This window comes from Anabrus simplex, chromosome 7 (genome assembly GCF_040414725.1).
Source record: "Anabrus simplex isolate iqAnaSimp1 chromosome 7, ASM4041472v1, whole genome shotgun sequence".
Taxonomy (NCBI): domain Eukaryota; kingdom Metazoa; phylum Arthropoda; class Insecta; order Orthoptera; family Tettigoniidae; genus Anabrus; species Anabrus simplex.
In genome coordinates this window covers 1,659,715-1,685,660 of record NC_090271.1, presented here as the reverse complement: position 1 = coordinate 1,685,660, position 25,946 = coordinate 1,659,715, and the positions used below count along the sequence as shown (strand labels likewise).

Genomic DNA, 25,946 nt, shown 5'->3' with positions numbered 1-25,946 from the left:
TTTACAGATTAACTTTGTGCTCAGTGTGGATTTAGTTATATTGGACAGACTGGGCGCAGCTTTTATACGAGATACATGGAGCATTACAATGCCTTAAAACACAACAAATATTCAGCGATGAGCTCACACATGAGTGAAAGAAGGACACCAGTTTACATCAATTGATGAGGATCTCACTATTCTAAAATGTATAGGCAAAGGAAAACTTATGAATGAATTAGAAAATCTTTACATCTTTTTAGACCAAGCCTATAACAAAGACCATAATCTTAATGATACCACGGAGGCAAAAAATCCTTTATATGATCTAACTCCAACGTTATTAGGCATTGTGAATTCAAAACATAATACAATCCCGCAAACTTTTAGAACTTCTTGTTCGAAAGCTTCCACCATCTCGTCAAATGTTAGGCCCGCCCATCTTGCTCCTAACAGCCCTCCAATAACAACACATGCGCACAAGGATCCACCCACCCTTATCCCCCCTCCATGTCCTTCACTGCCTCAGCCACACTGTTATAATACTAGAAGTAGAAAGCTCAGTTAAGCTAGCGTTGCTGGAACAGCCCGACGTACTTAATATGCACCGTACGTGTAAGCACCGCCTTAGGCATTTTTTACGTACGGGAAGTCTCTTGTACAGTATTATTTAACCAACCTTTTTTAACATCTTGTTTCAGAAAAAACTCGATCATTTCTTCCAGCAAATGTTTCAACGGGGTTATAACACCAACTTGACCGTCTTTTGGATCCAATTGACTACCACACCAACATAATTACTGACATCCGCTAGCTTTAACGTACGTTTTATCATTAGCAACGCCTCCACAAGAAGTTCCGTTTCCTTTTCTACTTTCAGATATATCAACCGTATACATTTTAACATGTTTATTACGTTCACACTTCTGTTTTAAATAACTGACAGTGATTTTACCATCTTGGATTCATACTATGGGAATTGAAGAAACATCCCCTTTGATGATTGTGTTTACACTCAAGGCCGTCACAGTCATAATGATATATAACAAAAGGATCCATTTTAGTTGTAAACTCTCAAATATTCATGTTTAACCACGTTTTAATCTTCAAAAACTGTTAATTTACTCTTTTTTTAACACACTTTGGTGCATTATCGTTGTTTTAGATGTTATTGTATAATATTTTACGAAATCATTGTTCATCATTGTACCCTATAATTTATAAGATTAGAATGACTCCATATGTATTATTTTTAAGATTGATATAGGCTGATGATGTCCATAAAGGAGGGTGAAACATGTACCATTGACTTTTATGTATTATGTATAAAATTTTAACCATATGAAATAGTGGATTATATTGTATTGTATTGAACAGGTGGACTTAAAAATATTGTAATAATATTTGAGACATTATCAACTTTATCCATTATTACTATAGTGTTACCTTTGTAAGCTTTTGTGATAATGAGGTTATGGTCTTTAATTTTCTTTTTAAGGTTAAGAATGTGTTTACATTCAGTGAAGGGAATAATGTTGCTATTATCGTTAGGGGTGTAAATCTTAAGTTTTCTTTTTACATCAAGTCTAATTTCGCCTTAGAATTATAAGGGCATTTTATTGTTAGCTAATTCAGATTCAGTGAATTATATTAAAAATAGTGTTATTTTTATTTAAGTTAAGGCCAGTTATGTTTAGGGCCTTTCGATAGGATTAACTTGTCATCATCATCTAGGATTGTTTTGGATAAGTTGACAACAGGGGGGTGGAAATTACTAATTATATTGTTGTGATTTATCGGTCTTTAGATAATTTAGTAAAAGGTTTTCCTGTCATAGAGATGTTTTTGAGACTGTTGAGCTTTCTATCTAAAGTTGATTGCTTTTTGGAAATTGTAATGAATAACTTATCTTCTACATGGGTTTGAAATAAGTCCCATTGAGCGCTTGATAGTAGGTGAGTTGCTTCGAGGCGAGACTCATAAAGACGATTGTTCGGGAAATATTTTTCTTATAAAGGAATTTAGTTTCGTTGGTTAACCAAATGTTGAAGTCAAATAAATAATAAAGTTCAATTATTCCACCTATTCAGTACATAAAAAGAGATGTTAATAAAGAATTAAATCTGTAAATAAAACTATAGGGACATGTTTCGCCCTTTAATTAAGGGCATCTTCAGCCTAATCTCAATCTGAAAGTTAATTAATCAGGTATCTGATTGTAATTAAAATACATATGAATATGAAGATGATGTTGGAAATGTGTTTCAAATGGTGAGCGAAATGGTTGACAATAGTTTTGGTGTTCTTAAAATGAAACCTTAATAAAGTCTAATATACAAATAGTCGTAAATTTATGAATGTCCTTTTTTTAAAAACTGATAACAAATTGTATACTGGTAGTTTTTTAAGAACATAAATTTTGTAAAGATACATTTCCGTTGTTCACTTCAAGTGAGGTTTGAAATAAACTGTTACGTTGAAACAAATAAAGCAGGGCCTTTTGATGGTTGAGGGTGTTAGAGAAAATTTATCGGGTATTAAACAGTTCAAGCGTCAGCATAAAAATTGTTAAACTGTTGAAACTCTCATGTGAAGAGAGTCTTCTAGAAGCACGAGTGAAGAAGAGTGCTTGTTGTAAGTAGGTGTGTTAAATATGAAGTCTGTAACAATAGGAGAATTTACATGTTAATAAATGAAATTGAATGAAAGGAGAGTTTAAAGGGAAATCGAAGTGTGTAAAAACACTTACCTCTTTATTAATGTTGAAATTGGTTGACGTAAAGAAGAGGTGGAGGGAAAAACGTGCGTAATTTCTTTTATTTTCAATAGTAATAGTGTTAAATAGTTGCTATGGTAGCATTGAAATGACTGATATTTAAGTTACTAGTGCCGGGCTGAGTGGCTCAGACGGTTAAGGCGCTGGCCTTCTAACCCCAACTTGGCAGGTTCGATCCTGGCTCAGTCCGGTGGTATTTTAAGGTGCTCAAATACGACAGCCCAGTGTCGGTAGATTTACTGGCACGTAGAACAACTCCTGCGGGACTAAATTCCGGCACCTCGGCGTCTCCGAAGACCTTAAAAAAAGTAGTTAGTGGGACGTAAAGCAAATAACATTATTTAAGTTACTAGTGTTACAGATGATGCAAGATTAATGGAGGAGAGGCTCGAAGCTGCGTGCCAGGTTTATATGCTATTGGCCGTGGTGGGTAACGGGAAATGAGTTCAATTCTTAGAACAATATAAAGAGAAACGATATCATCAATATCAAGTGGATTTCAAATAAAAGTTAGGACCAGTCTATAGTCAATCTTTGGCAGGAGTTGTGTTTTATGAAATTAAAGGGGACTTGGAAGTTAATAATTTAATGTTATTTAGAATGTTATGTTGATTAAAATTATGTGATTGCAGTAATTTTGGTAAAATTTCGTATAATGGTTTTTTTTACTTCAACTAGATTTTAGTTACAGTATTGGTCTAAAAATATATAGATGTTTTCTAATTCATTCATTAATTTTCATTAATTTTCCTTTACCTACCTACCTATCTTCCCCACATTTACCAATCACCCTTTCGTATCCTTCAGTTCTATTCCCAACTCTCGCATTGAAATCGCCCATTAGCACTATTCTATCCTTGCTGTTGACCCTGACCACGATGTCACTCAATGCTTCATAAAACTTGTCAACTTCATCCTCATCTGCACCCTCACATGGTGAATACATGGACACTATTCTAGTCCTAATTCCTCCAACTGACAAATCTACCCACATCATTCGCTCATTTACGTGCCTAACAGAAACTATGTTCCGTGTAATGGTATTCCTGATAAAGAGCCCTACCCCAGACTCTGCCCTTCCCTTTCTAACACCCGTCGAGTACACTTTATAATCTCCTATCTCTTCCTCGTTATCTCCCCTTACCCGAATATCACTTACTCCTAGCACATCCAGACTCATCCTCTTTGCTGACTCAGCCAGTTCTACTTTCTTTCTTCCATAAGCCCCATTAATATTGATAGCTCCCCATCTAATTCCAATTCGTTCGCCAAGTTGTTTCCAAGGAGTCCCTCGCCTGTCAAATGGGAGTGGGACTCCGTTACTCCCATAGGTCCGAGGCTTGCTTAAAATGTTCTGAGCTCGGTCGATTCATGAAGCAGGATGCTGCCCTACTTGCACATAGTCCAAGTGAGGATCTCTCCTCTAACGGGTTATGGACCACCGGTGGATTGTATAGTCCTAGCCGCCTGAGCGCAAGGAGGGCCAGGACTCAGAATATGTCCGAGATGCCCACTCCCATTCCATAGCAACTGGTATCCCGACTCACAGGACCACTTACTAGGCCACTCAGCCGTTGCCCATGGTTCACGAACTAGGACGTGACTACAGTAACCCACAAACATGAACCATAGGAGGATATTGTATTCATAAGTTAAAAGTAACAGACATGAAAGTAGTGAGATACAAACAGGTGGGCACTCACAATGAGGAGAAAGATGCTAGGAATATACTCAATGAAGAGAGCCTGCTTCAGAGGTGAGGTCATGTGAGGCGACTAGGGTAGAATATTAATGGAGAATAAGAGAAGTAGAGGGAGACCAAGACGACTATGGTTTGACTTGGATTCTAGTTAGTTAGTTAGTTAGTTAGTTAGTTAGTTAGTTAGTTAGTTAGTTAGTTAGTTAGTTAGTTAGTTATGTATTTATTTATTTATTTATTTATTTATTTATTTTGTATGGTATGCAGAGGGTACAGAGAAATTATTTTTATATTTAGAACTATATACTCTTAAAGCAGGTAGAACAACAATCAGACAGAGGATGAATGGATGGAAATATAACTTATAGTTTAATGTCCAGAGAATTTAGCCAGTTCACTGCCTCTTTACATGCTGCATAAAGTTCGTGATATCCTCCCTAAACGTGACGAAGTTGGCACATCATCACAATATGGTGGACTGTCTGAGCCGCGTCACCTCAGTCGCAATGACGGCTAAAAATTTTTCCCCACTTGTGGAGCCAGAAGTTGCATCTTCCAAGACCAGTCCGCACTCTGCTCAACGAAGCCCAGATTCTTCTTGGCAAGTTGAACCCAGCAGGTTTCCCGCAGGTGTCGAATATCAACCCTGGCTGGTCAGGGTTTCAAGCAGCCCACTCTTTCCTCCTGGCATTATTCATGTTATACTGTGACTCAATCAGCCTCTTTCCTAGTTGCCATGATGGATGTCAAGATGTCTTCCTTGCTTCTGAGGGTTGCAGTCCTGATGAATCGGCAAGAGTGTATTTGCAGTGCATTTTAACCATCCCTTGTTCAGAGCAGTTAGCTTTCGAAGGTGAGGAGGAGGAGGATGGATGTAGTTAATACTGGCAGCCATTTAAATGGTGTGGATTTGAGTGTGCCAGACACTGTCCTTATGGTATCATTCAGCTGGATATCAACTTTTCCCGTGTGTGAGCTGTTGATCCATACAGGGCTGCAGTATTCTGCAACAGGGTATACTAGGGCAAGAGGACATTAGCATTTGCTCCCCAGCTAGTGCCACAGAGTTTGTGAATGATGTTACATCTTTTAACCTTTGCTGCAGTTCTGCAGAGGTGTCCTCTATACATCAAAGATCGATCCAGCACAATACCCAAGTATTTTGGATGAGCACAGTATTTTAGCTGTTGGCCTCTGAATTGAACTTGTGGAATGTAATGTGCTCTCCTGTTCTTTAGATGAAAGCTACTGATCTCTGTTTTGTTTACATTCAGTTTCAATCACCAGGTGTTGAAGTATCTATCCATTTTCAGCAGAATGGCTTCAGCGATCTCAGTCTGTGGATTGTGCTGTTAGGGCTATGTCATCAGCATAAACTTTCGGCACCCAGTAGATGGAAGATCTGCCATGTACAGATTGAAGAGAAGTGGAGCAATATCAGAACCCTGTGGCAATCCATAATTTAATCTGTAGGATCTGCTTACGTTTCCATTGAGGTGTACTTGAATTGGGCAATTGCATAGCATGTTGTTGAGCAAGGAAGCTAGCATCTCGCAAGGGATAATTTTCAAAAACTTCAGGATCATTCCTTTTTGCCAGACTGTATCATAGGCTGATAAGTCCACAAACACAGTACCTGTTTTTTTTTTTTTTTTTTTAGGTTTTTTTTTTTTTTTTTTTTTTTTAAAGCCCTGCTCAATATGGCTGGTTAGTGCCAAAACCTGATCACAACAGCTCCTGTTATGGCTGAACCCTGCCTCTTCAACTGGAATGTGCTGAAGTACTGTAGCTGCTATTCTGTTACAGATCAATCTCTGTAGTAGTTTGCAGCAGATACTCAGTAGAGCAATAGGTCGATAATCTTCCGCATTACAGCCACTTTTTCCAGGCTTTACAATAGCAACTACTTTAGTACTTTCAAGAAGAGGTGGGAGCCTTCTTTTCTTTAGAATGCCACTAAAGAATTTAGCAAGCCATTCCATAGTTCTAGGATCACTGTGCGTCAGAAATTCGGGATGGATACCATCCAAGCCTGCTGCGTTCCCCGATTTTGTTTCCTTCAGAGCAGCTGAGATCTCTGCAACAGAGAAATCCTCGGAGAGCTGCGAGTTTCAGCTCTGGATAGTTCTATCTTTAGTTCGTATGGATTTGCCTTGTTTCATCCCTTTTTGTGTCTCTTGATGTTCTGGTTAAGCCAAGAAGTTCTGCCTTTATTATAGAGTTCTTGCTATGGTAATTAGGGGTACTACTGCCCAGCTTCCTAAGGAGGGACCATGCTTTTCTTCTGGAGTGTTGGAAGTTAATGCTAGACGTCAGTGTATGCAGAATCTAAGCAATGCAGTAATTCGTTGGAGACTTCCGTTTGATTGCTGCGTTGGTATTCTTGCAGCTCATATCACCTCTCGGTCCTCCCTGGGATGTATTCGTTTTGAAATCCTCTGGCAATGTGCTTCTTTGCTAAACCGGTTCTAGTTTACAAGAGCTGGTGGGATCCATTGAATGTTGTGTTCAAATTTCAGGTTCCCTATGGGAATCAACATGGCCAGGCAGGCATCAATTTCCAAAAAAGAGACAGTATGAAGAAATCCCATTCAGCCTTTGTAAAGATAAGAGCTAGTTGTGTAATTTTCAAAGTTCAGTGCCTCAAATTTAGGAAAGTGTGTAACATTGGAATATGACTTCTTTGTGTGCAGGACGTTGGTGATGGCCATTGAACCCAATGGTGAGATGTTTGAAGTGACTGTGATAGGCAGAATCAGTAAACAAGCTGTTTCTGATGAAGAGAACTCCGAGCCTGCTGATGTGTCATCTAGTTCCTCCGCATCATCTGTTGTCAGCAGACCACAGAGTCTAGGAAGTGGTGAGTTCCGGTTCAGATTTAAATACAGTGTGGCGGCCTCGAGTATTAATATATGTTTATAAATTCCTTGAACTTTGTTTATGTTTCGAAGACTTCTATATATTGATGTTCTGTGCTTCTAATATTATCTATATTCTCTCTGATTATTATTCATGTTTTACGTTCGTCCCCACGATACTTGGAGTGTTAATTAAACACATAAATGCACCATCCCTTTTCTATTATTCATTTAAGTACATAAACATCATCAATAACTACATTGGTGACTCCCGATGTGATATTAAAATACGGCACGGAACACATTTTGTGGTTAGTCAAGTGTGAAAATGACCGATGCCAGCAACGGAACAAATTCACCGCCAACAACAGTATGGAACGAAGCGGGTATTGCTCGCGTTTCAGTCAAGATTCTGCCCATCTGGAAAAGAAACATAAAGGTATGGTTTCTTCAAGTTGAAACACAGTTTACTATGTTGGGTATCACTAACGAAACCACGAAATTTAATCATGTTGTTGCATCATTAGAAGCGGATATTGTGGAATTAATTTCTGACCTTTTATCTCGACCATTATCTACCACTCCGTTCACAGAGCTTAAAGCAAGATTACTTCAGGAATTTGAACAGTCAGAGAATAGGAAAGTGACGAAATTATTAACAGAATTAGAATTAGGTGATCAGAAGCCAACTCAGCTCTTGCGTGAGATGCGAACTTTAGCCGGTATGCAAGTCAAGGACTATTTCTTGAAAACCATATTTATGCAGAGGCTTCCTGTTATTGCACGTTCTATATTAGCTACAAGTAAAGATGATCTGGACACCATAGCCAGTATGGCTGACAAAATTGTTGAAATTTCACAACCGGGCTTAAATGTTTGTGCTCAGACCGTGCATGCACCACCCACCATTACAGTCAATATAGTAAATGATGTTAGTAACGATCGTATCTCAAGACTAGAAATGCAGATCTCTGACTTAACACTAAAAATCAATGAATTGAAAACGTTGTCACGTTCTTCAAGAAGTAGCTCACGATCATCTCGTTCCTGTCCGCCTCCGTAGCGTAACGGTTAGTGTTATTAGCTGCCGTCCTCGGGGGCCCGGGTTCGATTCCCGGTACTGCCAGAAATTTAAGAATGGCAGGAGGGCTGGTATGTGGTTGAAATGGTACATGCAGCTCACCTCCAATGGGGGTGTGCCTGAAAAGAGCTGCACCACCTCAGGATGAGGACACGAGTTTACTTTACTTAATCTCGTTCCTCACCAAGCAGGTCACGAGACAGGTCCCGATCAGTCCATTCTTTTAATCCTAATGGAGCACTATGTTGGTATCACTTTAGATATCGCAGCAGGGCAAAGAAATGTCAGAGCCCATGCTCATATCAACCACGTTCCACTCTGAATTCCAACATGCAGTCAAACTAAAATGCTCCACGCTAGCGGCGGCAGGTGATCAGTCATTTTTCACGCCGCCTATTTCTCACAGACAGAAGTAGCGGAAGTAGTTTCCTAATCGATACCGGAGCTGACATTTCTGTGATTCCGCCTTCGGATAGTGATCGCCCCAAAAAAGCAGATCGTAAACTTTATGCAGCAAACGGCACTGGTATTAATATTTATGGAGAGCGTCTACTAGTACTCAGTTTAGGCTTACGGCGCAATTTCACATGGAATTTCGTAATTGCCAATGTGCAATCACCTATTATCGGAGCCGACTTCATTCACCATTACAACCTTATAGTAGATCTAAAGAACAGGCGTATCATTGACCCATTAACGTCAGCAGAGACACCTGGCACATTGATTAAAGTCTCTGGCATAGAAACAGTTTATGTAATGCCACCAGATCAAAAACATGGTTACATTCTAAAGAAATTTCCCAACTTGCTCCATGAAAACATCCATTTCGACATACTAGATACCTCTGTTTTTCATACCATTGTCACAAAAGGACATCCTGTAGCAGCAAAGGCACGACGACTACCACCAGATAAACTCAAAGCAGCTAAAGCAGAGTTTCAACAAATGATCAATATGAAAATCTGCCAGCCATCAAAGAGCGCCTGGGCAAGTCCTCTCCACTTAGTTCCCAAGAAAGACGGATCCTGGAGACCTTGCGGAGACTACCGTGCTCTCGACAACATCACGAAGCCTGACAGATATCCTATTCCTAACCTTCAAGATTTTAACAGCCAACTACATGGAAAACGAATATTTTCAAAAATAGATCTGATCAGAGCTTATCATCACATCACTGTACATCTGGACAATGTACCTAAGACAGCAGTGATAACTCCATTTGGTTTGTTTGAATTTTTTCGACTCCCATTTGGACTCTGTAATGCGGCTCAAACTTCTCAAAGATATATTGACAGTATACTCAGAGACCTCGATTTCGTGTACTGTTATATAGATGACACATCCTAGTGGCATCACAAGATGAAGAAGAGCACAAGAAGCATCTTCAAATCGAACGCTTCAGTAAGTTCAACATCAGAATCAATCTGAACAAATGCATTTTCTGTTCAACAGAAGTACCTTTCCTGGGATATGTGATACCTGCAGAAGGAATCAGACCACTACCAGAGCGAGTACAAACCATTGTTGACTATCCACTACCCACAACACTAAAGAACTGCGCCGGTTTCTTCGCCTCATTAACTTTTACCGAAGAGCACTGCCAAATTCAGCCAGTAAACAAGCAGAGCTTTTGAACCTTCTCCACGGGGCTAAGAAAAATGACAACAGAAAATTAATTAGACAGAAAATCTTCAACCAGCCTTTAATGACCTAAAAAATAGCTTGGCCGATTCAGCACTTCTAGCTCATCCATCTTCAAATTTACCTCTAATTTTAATGGTAGATGCCTCAGATTATGCTATTGGTGCATCTTTGCAACAAATCAAAGACAATAATTTGTAACCATTAGCATTCTTCTCCAAGAAACTGACAAATGCAGAGAGGAATTACTCAACCTACGACAGAGAACTCCTCGCTGCTTACTCAGCTGTGAAGCACTTTCAGTACATGCTTGAAGGACGTGTTTTCCCGATTTACACTGACCACAAGCCACTCGCTTTCATGTTCAAGCAACGTTCAGACAAAGCTTCTCCACGTCAGATCCGACACATTAGTTTCATTGGACTGTTCACCACAGACATACGTTACACTACTGGGAAGGAGAACATCGCAGCTGATGCTTGTTCACGAATTGCTTCAATACATCACTTGCACTTCGAACATAATGTTGCCCAATGGTAAAGAACTCGTTTGCGACATGACTGAAGATATGATTCGACCATATGTACCTCAACAACTACGACAAGCAATTTTCAACTCGCTACACAATCTAGCTCACCCTGGTGTTTGTTACCTCTACTACAGTGGTAACACAAAACAAGGCACAAACACAGTTAAAAGGGGAAGGTAAGAGCAAACTACACAATATAAGAAATCACTACACACTCGGAAAAACAGTAGCTGGCATTACGCGGATCTCCAACAAAAACGCGTACGTAAATATCAGTAGGGCCAACTAGTGGACAACAAACCGGGAAGATGAAAAAGGCTGGGGACCTACCAAAGGCATGGACATGGCTTAGATTGTGGATTCTGAAATAAATCGCCATGATCCTTAAATTTGAAAAATATTATGTACAAAATAATTTTACAAATACATTCCAAGTACAATTTCAAGTTACGAGCTGTAGGTTCAGTGATATACATAGCTTAGAGGTTCTTTGATTATAAACTACAACCTACATATCTTAGTGAAAACAAGAAATGGGAATGCCTCGGAAACGAACAGGTAAGCCCAGCTGAAAAACTAAGGCGTCATAAGTAACTTAATTGGCGAATCTAGGCGAGGTTAGGGCAAACTCCTGTATGAAAAGAAAATGAAAATCGGAACATTACGGAAATTTTAGCAGGAACGGAATTCAAGAGTGCTTACCCGAGGAGAGTGCCATCCCGGGAACCGGGCGACGTCAACCAGATAGGCTGCTCACAGACAGATAGACCAAGACTGACAGAATTCAGAATTATTACATGTAACTAATCTCATTATTAGACCCGTATTGAACTATGCTATTACAACTTAGCAACACAAACTGTAATTTGTATTGAAAAGGTGGATCAAAATAACCAACAAATTGTTAGTATATCATAGAATTCAGAATACCGAATTTTTTTCGAACACTGCCTCGCTCTCTATATATAGGAAATTCCAGCCTTGGAGCAGCCGATCAGCATGCATGAGTTCCCTATCGCCACCTAGACTCACCAATCACGACCTTATTTTCGGTCGCGAACTTTGACTAACATACCAGAATACGCCTGATCGCGAATGTCGTATTTCCAGAACAGTCAGAAATATTTTCTAGAATACATTACCCACAAAACAACACACCCTGTTCCATAATTCATGTAACTTTCTGGATCCTTCCAGGAAATATAGAACAGAATTCTACTATTTACAAATGCGCATGTGACCAATCTTACACAGTACAGGTTTGGTTGTTACGTTATATCATGCTTTACAAATAACAGTACAGGTTAGGTCATAATAAATAAAATATCATATTGTACTTCACAAATAAAGTCTTAAAAAAAAAACACTTTCCACTTGCACTACATAGTTCACTTGTCACAGTGTTCAAGCAACCATTAATTTAGTAAAAAAAGCACTTCATTTGGCCATCACTAAGAAAGGACTTGAAGACCTGGACATCAGCATGTATTCCCTGCCAACGAAGTAAAGTCTGGAGACACACTAACAGTGCAGTGGGACATTACCCTCTATCGGCAGCAAGATTCAAGTCACATTAACATGGACGTAGTAGGACCACTACCTCCATCACAAGGATACCGCTATTTACTAACAATTACTGATCGTTTCTCCCGATGGCCAGAAGCAGTCCCATTAGCTGACATCACAGCAGAAGCAGTTTCATTTGCCATAGTCTCAACATGGATATCTCGTTTTGGCGTGCCTCATATCATAACTACTGACCGCGGAAGGCAGTTTGAATGTCAACTTTTCAAATGCCTTACAAGCACACTGGGCATCGTCCACATTAAAACGACAGCATGTCATCCGGCAGCAAATGGAAAAATTGAACGCTGGCACCATCAATTAAAATCTGCTTTGAAGGCACGGATGTGTGATGATTGGGTTTCGAAGCTTCCTCTGGTCCTGTTAGGACTTCGTTCCTACATAATTCCGCAAGTCAACACCCCGCCAGTGGAAATGACTTACGGCTCCACAATTAGGCTACCAGGAGCATTTCTCAACGAACAGAAACTAGTAACTGACATCCCAACCTTCGTTTTCAAATTGAAGGAACAGTTGAGGAACCTAAGACAAGTCCCAACAGAACATCATGACCGCAAAAAGATCTTCATTCACTCACGGCTGATGACGAGCAAGTTCGTTTTCTTTCGACATGATGCGGTCAGAACACCTCTTCAATCACCATATGACGGGCAGTGACAAACACTTCGAGGTGGAGATGCCAACAGGGAAACAAACTATTAGCATTGACAGATTGAAACCTGCCTTCCTTCTGGCAGACCAATCATCGGACAACAAGGAAGACATATCTGGAGAAACTACTCTGGACATTCCGTTGAGTTCCATTCCAAAGACTGTCAACCTTCAGAAGAAGACAGGCAGCACTCAACCCAATACACCCGCACCGCGGATCGCCAGATCAGGTCGAAGGGTCAACTTCCCTCGAAAATACATGGACGCTGTCACTGCGGAGGGAGTGTGTGGCGGCCTCGAGTATTAATATATGTGTATAAACTCATATGTTTATAAACTCCTTGAACTTTGTTTATGTTCCGAAGACTTCTATATATTGATGTTCTGTGCTTCTAATATTATCTATATTCTCTCTTATTATTCATGTTTTACGTTCGTCCCCACGATACTTGGAGTGTTAAACACACAAATGCACCATCCCTTTTCTATTATTCATTTAAGTACATAACCATCATCAATTACTACAACAGTAAGTCTTTCTGGATCCAACAAATGCCTAATTAAAAATGCTGGCAGCAATACATTTGTTAACACTTTTCTCAGGAAAGTGAAGACATCGTTAGTATGATAAAGATGTTGATTTCCATAGCGAACCTGAAATATTTGTTCCGAATGAGTAAATTTATAATACCAATTTAGTTGGTACTTATTGGACATTATAAATTTTCCAGCTAACTCATTCTTGGTTGCCAGCGTTACACCCCAGTGTGGTAAATCGGACACTCCCACCAAGACGCATGGCTAGTGCATACTCTGGAGGCCACTGCGTAGGCTACTTGGCGCCATTGGCACTGCCAATGCACTATGTCTCTTTTTCAAATATTGATGCCTGCCTGGCCATCAGATGATAAATGATAACGGACCAACTACATTGGTATTATAAATTTACTCATTTGGAACAAATATTTCAGGTTCCCTATGGGAATCAACATATTTATCATGTGATGGCCAGGCAGGTATCAATTTTCAAAAAAGACAATGTCTCTCATAGTGCATTGGCACCGCCGGTGGGTCCAAGTAGCCTACGCAGTACGCAATAGCCATGCGTCTTGGTGGGTGTGCTATTTACCAACTGATGAGCCCAACTTAGCACCCTGGGGTGAAATGCTGGCAACCAGGAATGAGTTCGCTGGAAAATTTATAATGTCCAATAACGGACCAACTCTATTGGTATCGTTAGTATGACTCCTGCCGGCCCCGTGGTGTAGGGGTGGCGTGCCTGCCTCTCACCCGGAGGCCCCGGGTTCGATTCCCGGCCAGGTCAGGGAGTTTTACGTGGACCTGAGGGCTGGTTCGAGGACCACTCAGCGTACGTGATTAGAATTGAGGAGCTATCTGACGGTTAGATAGCGGCCCCGGTCTAAAAAGCCAAGAATAACAGCCAAGAGGATTCGTCATGCTGACCACACGACACCTCGTAATCTGCATGCCTTCAGCCTGAGCAGCGGTCGCTTGGTAGGCCAAGGCCCTTCTAGGGCTGTAGTGCCATGGGGTTTGGTTTGGTAAGTATGACTCCTACAAATGTTTGAAGCAAATTTTTTTTTTTTTTTTTTTCCTCCGAGCCCATTCTAACAGAGTGAAATACTTTTTGGATACTCTTGTAGGTATTAACTGGCACATGACTCATATCTTCTGTGGAAATTCTATCTGGCAGAAATGCTCTTTACAATCCTATTGATGGACTAAAGCAAACAGGTAATGAAGAAAGTATGTAGTCTTGGAAAAAATTGTTTCTTACATATGAGCCTCAATACATACTGGTGCCCTTAAAGTTTTGAAATAAGTATAATGTTAGTTATTTAAACTCTCTGCTCTTGGACCTACAGACATGGGGCATAACGCTGGCCATGAAAGCCTCAACTGCTAAGTTACTCCAGTTTGTGTACCTGGCTGGTTCATTCCACTATGGTACAGCCAGTGTCTCTATGCTGAATGTCAGGCGGATGAATTCTTTTGAGTAGGGTGATGATCTCCACTGTGGAGGAACTGCCACCGAAATTCTTTATGCGTTGTCTGTATTATATGTTAAGAGCAGCCTAATATAACACACCTTTCTCAGTAACATTCAGAATTGTAATTTGAAGTGACACCTTAGACACTCAACCATGAGAGGTCTCTTGAAGAAGAATTCCACCATCTGCAACTATAAATTGCAGAGAAGACAACATTCTGATTAAGTGGGCTGTCGATCAGAACATGATGGATTGAAGCGTCTGAAAACACAACAGTACAAAATTTAATCTAAAGTGATGATGGTTCTGAGAGCCAAAACATGTTCACTTTTGTTTGATAAATAATCCTTTTTAGATTACAATATTGTGTATTGATTAGGCGGTTGATCTATATATATTCTTCCCAAAATATAATGTTAATTCCCTTGGTCAAACTGGAAGATTAAAGATCACCGACAACATGAACAAATGTCTCAAGTATTATTATCCACCTGTTCAATACAATACAATATGATCCACTATTTCATATGGTCAAATATTTTTTATACATAATACATAAAAGTCAAAGGTACATGTTTCACCCTCCTTACGGGCATCATCAGCCTATATCAATCTTAAAAATAATACATATACTTAAGTTATAAATTATAGGTTAAAATGTTGAAAAATGGTTTCGTAAAACATTATACAATAACATCTAAAACAACGATAATGCACCAAAGTATGTTAAAAGAGAGTGAAATTAACAGTTTTGAAGATTAAAACGTGATTAAACATGAAATTTTGAGAGTCTAAAACTAAAATGGATCCATATTTTTATAATATCATTAAGACTGTGATGGCCTTGAGTATAAACACAATCATCAAAGGGGGATGTTTCTTCAATTCCCAAGTTGAATCCAGGGTGGTAAAATCACTTTCAGTTATTTAAAACGGAAGTGTGAATGTAATAAACAAGTTTAAAATGTATATGTTTGGGATATCTGAAAGTCGAGAAGAAAATGGAACTACTGTAGAGGCGTTGCTTGTGATAAAACGTATGTCAAAGCTAGCGGAGTTCGGAAATTATGGTAGTCGAATGGATCTAAAAGATAGTCAAGTTGATATTATAATTCCGTTGAAACATTTGTTGGAAGAAATGTTCAGGATTTTCTTCTACGTAGAAGGTGGTAAAATCACTTTCAGTTATTTAAAACGGAAGTGTGAATGTAATAAACAAGTTTAAAATGTTTATTACATTCACACTTCTGTTTTAAATAACTGAAAGTGATTTTACCACCTTGGATTCAACTTGGGAATTGAAGAAACATCCCCCTTTGATGATTGTGTTTATACTCAAGGCCATCACAGTCTTAATGATATTCTTCTACGTAGAAGAAAATCCTGAACATTTCTTCCAACAAATGTTTCAACGGAATTATACTATCAACTTGACTATCTTTTAGATCCATTCGACTACCATAATTTCCGAACTCCGCTAGCTTTGACATACGTTTTATCACAAGCAACACCTCTACAGTAGTTCCATTTTCTTCTCGACTTTCAGATATCCCAAACATATACATTTTAAACTTGTTTATTACATTCACACTTCCGTTTTAAATAACTGAAAGTGATTTTACCACCTTGGATTCAACTTGGGAATTGAAGAAACATCCCCCTTTGATGATTGTGTTTATACTCAAGGCCATCACAGTCTTAATGATATTATAAAAATATGGATCCATTTTAGTTCTAGACTCTCAAAATTTCATGTTTAATCACGTTTTAATCTTCAAAACTGTTAATTTCACTCTCTTTTAACATACTTTGGTGCATTATCGTTGTTTTAGATGTTATTGTATAATGTTTTACGAAACCATTTTTCAACATTTTAACCTATAATTTATAAGTATATGTATTATTTTTAAGATTGATATAGGCTGATGATGCCCGTAAGGAGGGTGAAACATGTACCTTTGACTTTTATGTATTATGTATAAAAAATATTTGACCATATGAAATAGTGGATCATATTGTATTGTATTGAACAATTGTAATAATACTTGAGATATACGTCAACTTCAATACGGAACCAAAATGAGAATAGTTACTTGTAACATAAACAAATACCAAATTGTAATCATGGCAGTTAAAGAAATTGGGAGCAGCGATCAAGGCCCTGTAGAATCGCAAGGATAAAGACTTTATAAACAAATTCTAGGTAAATGTTTAGTGAAAAATTACTTACAATTTGGTAATGGATTTCTAATAAATTTCAATCATATACTCAGTTATAGAATTAAAATCTCAATCCCCCAGACTTGCAACCCTAACTCTAAAATCTGCAAATAAAATCTACTCAATTATTAATGCACACGCTCCCACTGAGAAGAATCAGAAAAATTCTGGAATCTTCTGGATCAAACATTAATCAATATCTCTCCAACAAACATTAAAGTTCTCCAGGGCCATGATCCAAACAGTGGTCACAAATTGCAACAACACTGAAGGTTACTCTTATTAGACACGATATGTCCTAGCATGAATTAATGGAAAATAACACTAGGAATGCAGCACAGAAACAAGAAATAATGGATAAAGAACCAAAGAATCACAGTATCAAACAACAGAACACACAAACAAGAAATGGGAGGAAGCATGTGAAAAGGTAAATCAATCAACCAAAACATCAAACACTTCAACAACAAGATCATAAAATGTACTCACCATCAAGTGAGGCGTATTTTACCTTAAAATGAATGGGAGGGACAGCATGAGAGGGTGAGAACATGAGGAAAAAAAAAAAAAAAAAAAAAGGGAAATTTTTACCATATACTCCCATGGGAAGGAGAATCTTGGCACTTTGACTCTCAAAATATAATTACAAAATTAAGTTTAACGTTACATAAAATTTGAATTTAATAATATGAATTTCTTGCAACACAATGAATGTACGTATATACTGTATACGTGATTCAAATTCTTGTGTTGTTGTTTGAGTCATCAGTCCATAGACTGCTTTGATGCAGCCCTCCATGCCACCCTATCCTGTGCTAACCTTTTCATTTCTACGTAACTATTGCATCCTACATCTGCTCTAATATGCCTGTCATATTCACACTTTGGTCTACCCCTATCGTTCTTACCACCTACACTTCCTTGAAAAACCAACTGAACAAGTCCTGGGTGTCTTAAGATGTGTCCTATCATTCTATCTCTTCTTCTCGTCAAATTTAGCCAAATCAATCTCCTCTCGCCAATTTGATTCAGTATCTCTTCATTCACGATCCGATCTATCCATCTCACCTTCACCATTCTTCTGTAACACCACATTTCAAAAGCTTCTATTCTCTTTCTTTCTGACCTAGTTATCGTCCATGTTTCAATCAATCAATCAATACTGATCTGCATTTAGGGCAGTCACCCAGGTGGCAGATTCCCTATCTGTTCTTTTCCTAGCCTTTTCCTAAATGATTTCAAAGAAATTGGAAATTAATTGAACATCTCCCTTGGTAAGTTATTCCAATCCCTAACTCCCCTTCCTATAAATGAATATTTGTCCCAGTTTGTCCTCTTCAATTCCAACTTTATCTTCATATTGTTTTCTTTCCTACTTTTATAAACGCCACTCAAACTTATTTGTCTACTAATGTCATTCCACACAATCTCTCGGCTGACAGCTTGGAACATACCACTTAGTCGAGCAGCTCTTCTTCTTTCTCTCAATTCTTCCCACCCAAAACTTTGCAAGATTTTTGTAACGCTACTCTTTTGTTGGAAATCACCCCGAATAAATCGAGCTGCTTTTCTTTGGATTTTTTCCAGTTCCTGAATCAGGTAATCCTGGTGAGGGTACCATACACTGGAACCATACCCTAGTTGGGGTCTTACCAGAGACTTATATGCCCTCTCCTTTACATCCTTACTACAACCCCTAAACACCATCATAAGCACGTGCAGAAATCTGTACCCTTTATTTACAATCCCATATATGTGATTACTCCAATGAAGATCTTTCCTTATATTAACCCCTAGATACTTACAATGATCCCCAAAGGGAACTTTCACCCCATCAACACAGTAAGTAAAACTGGAAGGACTTTTCCTATTTGTGAAACTCACAACCTGACTTTTAACCCCGTTTATCAACATACCATTGCCTGCTGTCCATCTCACAACATTTTCGAGGTCATGTTGCAGTTGCTCACAGTCTTGTAACTTATTTATTACTCTATACAGAATAACATCATCTGCAAAAAGCCTTGCCTCTGATTCCACTCCTTTACTCATATCATTTATATATGTAAGAAAACATAAATGTCCGATAATACTGCCTTGAGGAATTCCCCTCTTAATTATTACAGGGTCAGATAAAGCTTCACCTACTCTAATTCTCTGAGATCTATTTTCTAGAAATATAACAACCCATTCAGTCACTCTTTTGTCTAGTCCAATTGCACTCATTTTTGCCAGTAGTCTCCCATGATCCACCCTATCAAATGCTATAGACAGGTCAATCGCGATACAGTCCATTTGACCACCTGAATCCAAGATATCTGCTATATCTTGCTGGAATCCTACAAGTTGAACTTCAGTGGAATAACCTTTCCTAAAACCGAACTGCCTTCTCTCGAACCAGTTATTAATTTCACAAACATGTCTAATAAAATCAGAAAGAATGCCTTCCCAACGCTTACATACAGTGCATGTCAAACTTACTGGCCTGTAATTTTCAGCTTTATGTCTATCACCCTTTCCTTTATACACAGTGGCTACTATAGCAACTCTCCATTCATTTGGTATAGCTCCTCCGACCAAACAATAATCAAATAAGTACTTTAGATATGGTACTATATCCCAACCCATTGTCTTTAGTATATCCCCAGAAATCTTATCAATTCCAGCGGCTTTTCTGGTTTTCAACTTTTGTACCTTATTGTAAATGTCATCGTTATCATATGTAAATTTTAATACTTCGTTAGCCTTAGTCTTCTCCTCTATATGGACATTATCCTTGTAACCAACAATCTTTACATACTGCTGACTGAATACTTCTGCTTTTTGAAAATCTTCACATACACACTCCCCTTGTTCATTAATTATTCCTGGAATGACCTTCTTGGAACCTGTTTCTGCCTTAAAATACCTATACATATCATTCCATTTTTCACTAAAATTTGTATGACTTCCAATTATGCTTGCCATCATGTTATCCTTGGCTGCCGTCTTTGCTAGATTCAATTTTCTAGTAAGTTCCTTCAATTTCTCCTTACTTCCGCAGCCATTTCTAACTATATTTCTTTCCAGTCTGCACCTCCTTCTTAGTCTCTTTATTTCTCTATTATAATAAGGTGGGTCTTTACCATTCCTTACCTCCCTTAAAGGTACAAACCTGTTTTTGCATTCCTCAACAATTTCTTTAAACCCATCCCAGAGTCTGTTTCCATTTTTATTTACTGCTTTCCACCGATCATAGTTACTTTTTAGAAACTGCCTCATGCCTGCTTTATCAGCCATATGGTACTGCCTAATAGTCATACTTTTAAGACCTTCCTTTCTATCACATTTATTTTTCACTACGACAAAAACAGCTTCATGATCACTAATACCATCTATTACTTCAGTTTCTCTATAGAGCTCATCTGGTTTTATCAGCACCACATCCAGGATATTTTTCCCTCTGGTTGGTTCCATCACTGTCTGAATCAACTGTCCTTCCCATATTAACTTATTTGCCATTTGTTGGTTATGCTTCCTATCGTTCGCATTTCCTTCCCAATTGACATCTGGTAAATTCAGATCTCCCGCTACAATCACATTTCTTTCCATCTCGTTTCCTACATAGCTGATTATCTTATCAAATAATTCTGAATCTGTGTCAGTGCTACCCTTTCCCGGTCTGTACACTCCAAATATATCAAGTTGCCTATTATCTTTAGAAATGAGCCTTACACCTAGAATTTCATATGTCTCATCTTTAACTTTTTCGTAGCTTACAAATTCTTCTTTCACCAGAATGAATACCCCCCCTCTCACCATTCCTATCCTATCTCTACGATACACACTCCAGTGCCTTGAGAAAATTTCTGCATCCATTATATCATTTCTCAGCCATGATTCAACTCCTATTACAATATCTGGTAAATATATATCTGTTAAATTACTCAGTTCTATTCCTTTCTGTACAATACTTCTACAGTTCAACACTAGCTATTTTATGTCATCCTTAATTGATTTCCAGTTTCCTGTTCCCTTATCACCACTCCCTGGGCCACCCCATTTCCCTGAATGTACCTCCCTATTACCCTTCCAAACAAATTTCCTAACTTATACGTACCACTGCGGTTTAAGTGAAGGCCATCCGAGCGCAGATCCCTATCTCCTACCCACCCATTAGGATCTAGAAATTTCACTCCCAGTTTCCCACATACCCACTTCATAGTCTCATTTAAATCCCCAATCACCTTCCAGACAGTATTCCACTAATAACAATCTCCGCTTTCTTAAACTTCACCCGTGCTGCATTTACCAGATCCCACACATCTCCAACTATGTTGGTACTTATATCAGCTTGCCTTACGTTGTTGGTACCAATGTGAAACACTACCACCTTCTCCTTCCCCTCCTCGCTCTCTTCTACTTTCCTCAACATCTGCCTCAAGCTAATTCCTGGATAACGTTCTATCCTGGTTCCCTTTCCTCCACACACTTTCCCCACGTGTCTAACGATGGAATCCCCCACGACCAGAGCCTCAACCCTACCCACTTCATTTGATCCTCTCCCCTCCTGGTCAGCCCTATCTTTCCTGATAGCTGCAGAAGCTACTTCCTCCTCCCTTTTCTCCTTCCCATGACCCCTTTCCACCTGTCTTTTCCTATCCTCTACTGTACATTTCACTTCCATACAATGCCACGCTCCACATGAAAGTCTTCAAAAACGTCTTTCTGATTCCTATATCAATGTTTGAAGTAAGCAAATTTCTTTTCTTAAGAAAGCTCTTCCTTGCTTGTGCTAATCTACATTTTATGTCCTACTTACTTTTGCCATCATTAGTTACTTTACTACCCAAGTAACAGTATTCATTTACTTCCTTTAAGACTTCATTTCCTAATTTAATATTTCCTGCATCACCTGCCTTTGTTCGACTGCACTCCATTACTTTTGTTTTGGACTTATTTATTTTCATCTTGTACTCCATACCCAAGACTTGGTCCATACCATTCAGCAACTTCTCATGATCTTCTGCAGTCTCAAATAAAATAACAATATCATCAGCAAATCTCAAGGTTATGATTTCCTCTCCTTGGATTGTGATTCCCTTTCCAAATTCCTCTTTGGTTTCCTTTACTGCCTGTTCTATGTAAACATTGAAAAGGAGTGAGACAAACTGCAGCCTTGTCTCACTCCTTTCTGGATTGCCGCTTCTTTTTCAAAGCCCTCTATTCTTATTACTGCAGACTGATTTTTATACAGATTATAGATAATTCTTCGTTCTTGGTATCTGATCCCAATCACCTTCATTATCTTAAATAGCTTGGTCCAATCAACATTATCAAATACCTTTTCTTGATCTACGAATGCCATGTACGTGGGCTTGTCCTTCCTGATTCGATCCTCTAAGATCAGACGTAAAGTCAGGATTGCTTCACATGTTCCTACATTTCTTCTGAAGCCAAATTGATCTTCTCCCAACTCAGCTTCAACTTGTTTTTCCATTCTTCTGTAAATAATACGTGTTAAAATTTTGCAGGCATGAGATACTAAACTAATGGTACGGTAGTTTTCACACCTGTCAGCACCGGCTTTCTTGGGAATAGGTATAACAACATTCTGCCGAAAATCGGATGGGACTTCTCCTGTCTCATATATCTTGCACACTAAATGGAATAACCTTGCCATGCTGGTTTCTCATAAGGCAGTCAGTAATTCAGAGGGAATGTCATCAATTCCAGGTCCCTTGTTCCTATTTAGGACGCTCACAGTTCTGTCAAACTCTGACCTCAAAATTGGGTCTCCCATTTCATCAGCATCAACAGACTCCTCATGTTCCAGAACCAAATTATCTACATCTTTACCTTGATACAACTGTTGGATATTTTCTTGCCATCTTTCTGCTTTTTCTTCTTTCCCTGGAAGTGGCTTTTCCATCTGAGCTCTTAATATTCATACACCTAGATTTCCTTTCTCCACAGGTTTCCTTGATATTCCTGTATGCAGCATCTACCTTTCCTAGAACTATACAACCTTTGACATCCTTGCACTTTTCCTTCAGCCATTCTTCCTTAGCTACCTTGCACTTTCTATCCACTTGATTCTTTAATCGCCTGTATTCTTTTCTGCCCTCTTCATTTCTAGCATTCTTGTATTTTTGTCGTTCATCAATCAGATCTAGTATCTCCTGAGTTATACACTGATTCTTAGTTTATCTTTTCTTCCTTCCCAACATTTCTTCAGCAGCCCTACTGACTTCATTTTTCATGACTTCCTCTATTGTGTTTCCTCCAGCCTTTTCATTTAATCCCTGTGCAACATGTTCCTTGAAACAATCCCTCACACTCTTTTCTTTCAACTTGTCTAGAAACCATCTTTTTGCATTCTTTCCTTTCTTCAATTTCTTCAGCTTCAGATGGCATTTCATGACCAACAAGTTGTGGTCAGAGTCCACGTCTGCTCCTGGGGAAAGTTTTGCAATCCAACACCCGGTTTCTGAATCTCTGCCTAATCATAATGAAGTCTATTTTATACCTTCCAGTGTCTCCAGGTCTCGTCCAGATATACAGCCGTCGTTTGTGGTGTTTGAACCAAGTATTGGCAAGGACTAAATTATGATCAGTGCAGAATTCAACCAGCCGACTTCATCTTTCGTTCCTTTGTCCCAATCCGAATTCTCCTACTGTATTACCTTCTCTTCCTTGGCCTACCACTGCATTCCAGTCTCCCATCACAATTAGATTCTCGTCACCTTTTACATATTGTATTACATCTTCTATCTCTCCATATATTCTTTCAACTTCCTGCACATAGCTTATCGCCTCCATCCGACAGATGAATCACCATCAACATCTTGTACTCACAATCATTTTCGAAGGAGCCTGCACAAGGTTTAACGTCCCCATCAACAGCGTTATATGCCCTTACTTAATGCTGGCTTTTCGCACGCCCTCTGGTTATTCGAAACTACCTGAGAATGTAATATGTAACAGTAGGATCGCCCCCATCTGACAGATGAATGACCCTCAACACTCTTGTACCCGCAATCATTCTCGCTACTTCGGGAGATAGCGGGTTCGAACCCCTACTGTCGGAAGCCGTAAAAATAGCAAATGCTAGGCGAGGGACCTGCGCGATCGTCATAACGTGTAATTACAAGTAATGAAAATCATTTTATTTTCCGTATTGAAGGAATCTCAATAATAATATAAGAGAATTTATTGGACTCCAACCTCTTCAATACATTACAGGATGTTAACATTTTTAGTTAAACATCGTTAAAATGGAGACATGTTTCACCCTCCATGTGGGGCATCATCAGTCATATCAAAGCACCTCAAAATTAAACCAGACGTCTGGTTGGAAATTATATGAACATAATATGTAATTATATGAACATAATATGCATGAAAGAATACGTTAAAAAACACGTACTAAGTCCTATCCTAAACGAAATAACAATAGACTAGTTACACATAGTAAAATACGCTAGTGGTTTCTTAATATTAAAATGAGGCCATCATATGCACAGTATAAAAATGAAAGTAATCAAAGTCTATATGATATTGAGTTCGATGGTAGTTCTACGTAGTATATACAAATGTTGGCAAAATAAAACACAATTTATAATTACTGTACACTTATTTATAATTGTTAAAATTGATGAGGTAAGACATTCCAATTTGTCTATTCGTAATTTGGCTCCAACGAAAATAATTCGCCCTAGGATTCATGAGGTAGTCAACTCTATTTGAATGGAGTGCACAGTGCAAGTGAACAGCTTTTGTTGATTATAAAATGAGGCTGTGCTAAGACAGAGTTAAAACAACACCGGCTTCAAATGAAGATAGTTAAAAACATCATTAGGTTCTTCCTAGTTGACTAAAGGTTTGCGTATATTTTGTTGTTGAAGTGTGGGAAAGTCAGTTGTTGGTTGAATGGGCAACGGTCGAAAATGTTGTGCAGTGCAATCGGTGTTTGAGCTGTCATGCATGTGAGGGAAATCTGAAAATGGAGGATTTGTCTTAATTAGTTAAGTGAAATGACGGAAAAAGAGAAGAAAAGGGGAAATCATTGAGAAATGAAAGATGTGAAAGTTAAAACTTACCTTGAAAGCTGTTGAGCTGTTACCTAATTGTTAGGAGTTTTGTGGAGCACTGGCTGTCACTAATGTCCTGCTCCTCGTGTTGTACGTGTGACGTCTTAGAGGAGGGGAGTGGATTTGAGAAGGCGGGGCTGTGGGTATGTGATTGGCGCTTGGGGAGGAGTTGTGTGTATTGGAGGGGGAATAGTGGCGTGATGAGTTGAGCAGCTTAGTGGGGGTGCTTGGAGAGCTTGTTTTGAGGACGTTAACAAGTCTTTTGTCTTTCAGATTTAAACTACTGAGCGAAAATATTAATTCTTCGTAAAGAGGGCTTCGGTTGTCTATTGGATCATTTAAATTTTTATTATTATATTTTTGGTCCAAAAAAATATATAAATTTTCGAACTCGGTCATGAGCCTGCCTTTATCTAGTCTTTTTAAAATTTGGAGATCCTGTTCGATTGTGGTAAAGCTATGTCCGGTGTCTTTCATATGGATGCTCATGGCTGAGTGTTTATTGTGCTTTTGGGCATTGAAATGTTCTGCATATCTAATTGCAAAGCTTCTACCAGTTTGACCAATATATGAACTGTTACATTCAGCACGTTTCAGGCTATAAATGCCAGAGCCCGAAAATTTATTGTTGTCCGAGTTTATCTTATTGTGGTTGAAAAATAGCTTTTGATTAGAATTATGGGATCTTATAGGCTACCCTAATATCATGTTTTTTTAAAGGGGTAGCGATTTGATGTATAATGGGTTTAATGTAGGTGAATGATGCATATTTAGGCTTATTAATTTTTCTTGGGGAGGGGTTTGTGGCCAATTTCAATTTCACTTTATTGATTATTTTCTGTAT

At 38.7% G+C, this 25,946-nt stretch overlaps 1 protein-coding gene across 1 annotated transcript in view; it reads left to right on the top strand.

The window, feature by feature from the left end:
* Positions 1-25,946, top strand: part of spd-2 (spindle defective 2) — a 740,229-nt gene that overhangs the window by 531,822 nt on the left and 182,461 nt on the right. Inside the window, exon 17 of the mRNA XM_067150605.2 lies at positions 7,148-7,314. Within this exon, the coding sequence (XP_067006706.2) occupies positions 7,148-7,314 (167 nt within the window). The remainder of the gene's footprint in view (positions 1-7,147; positions 7,315-25,946) is intronic.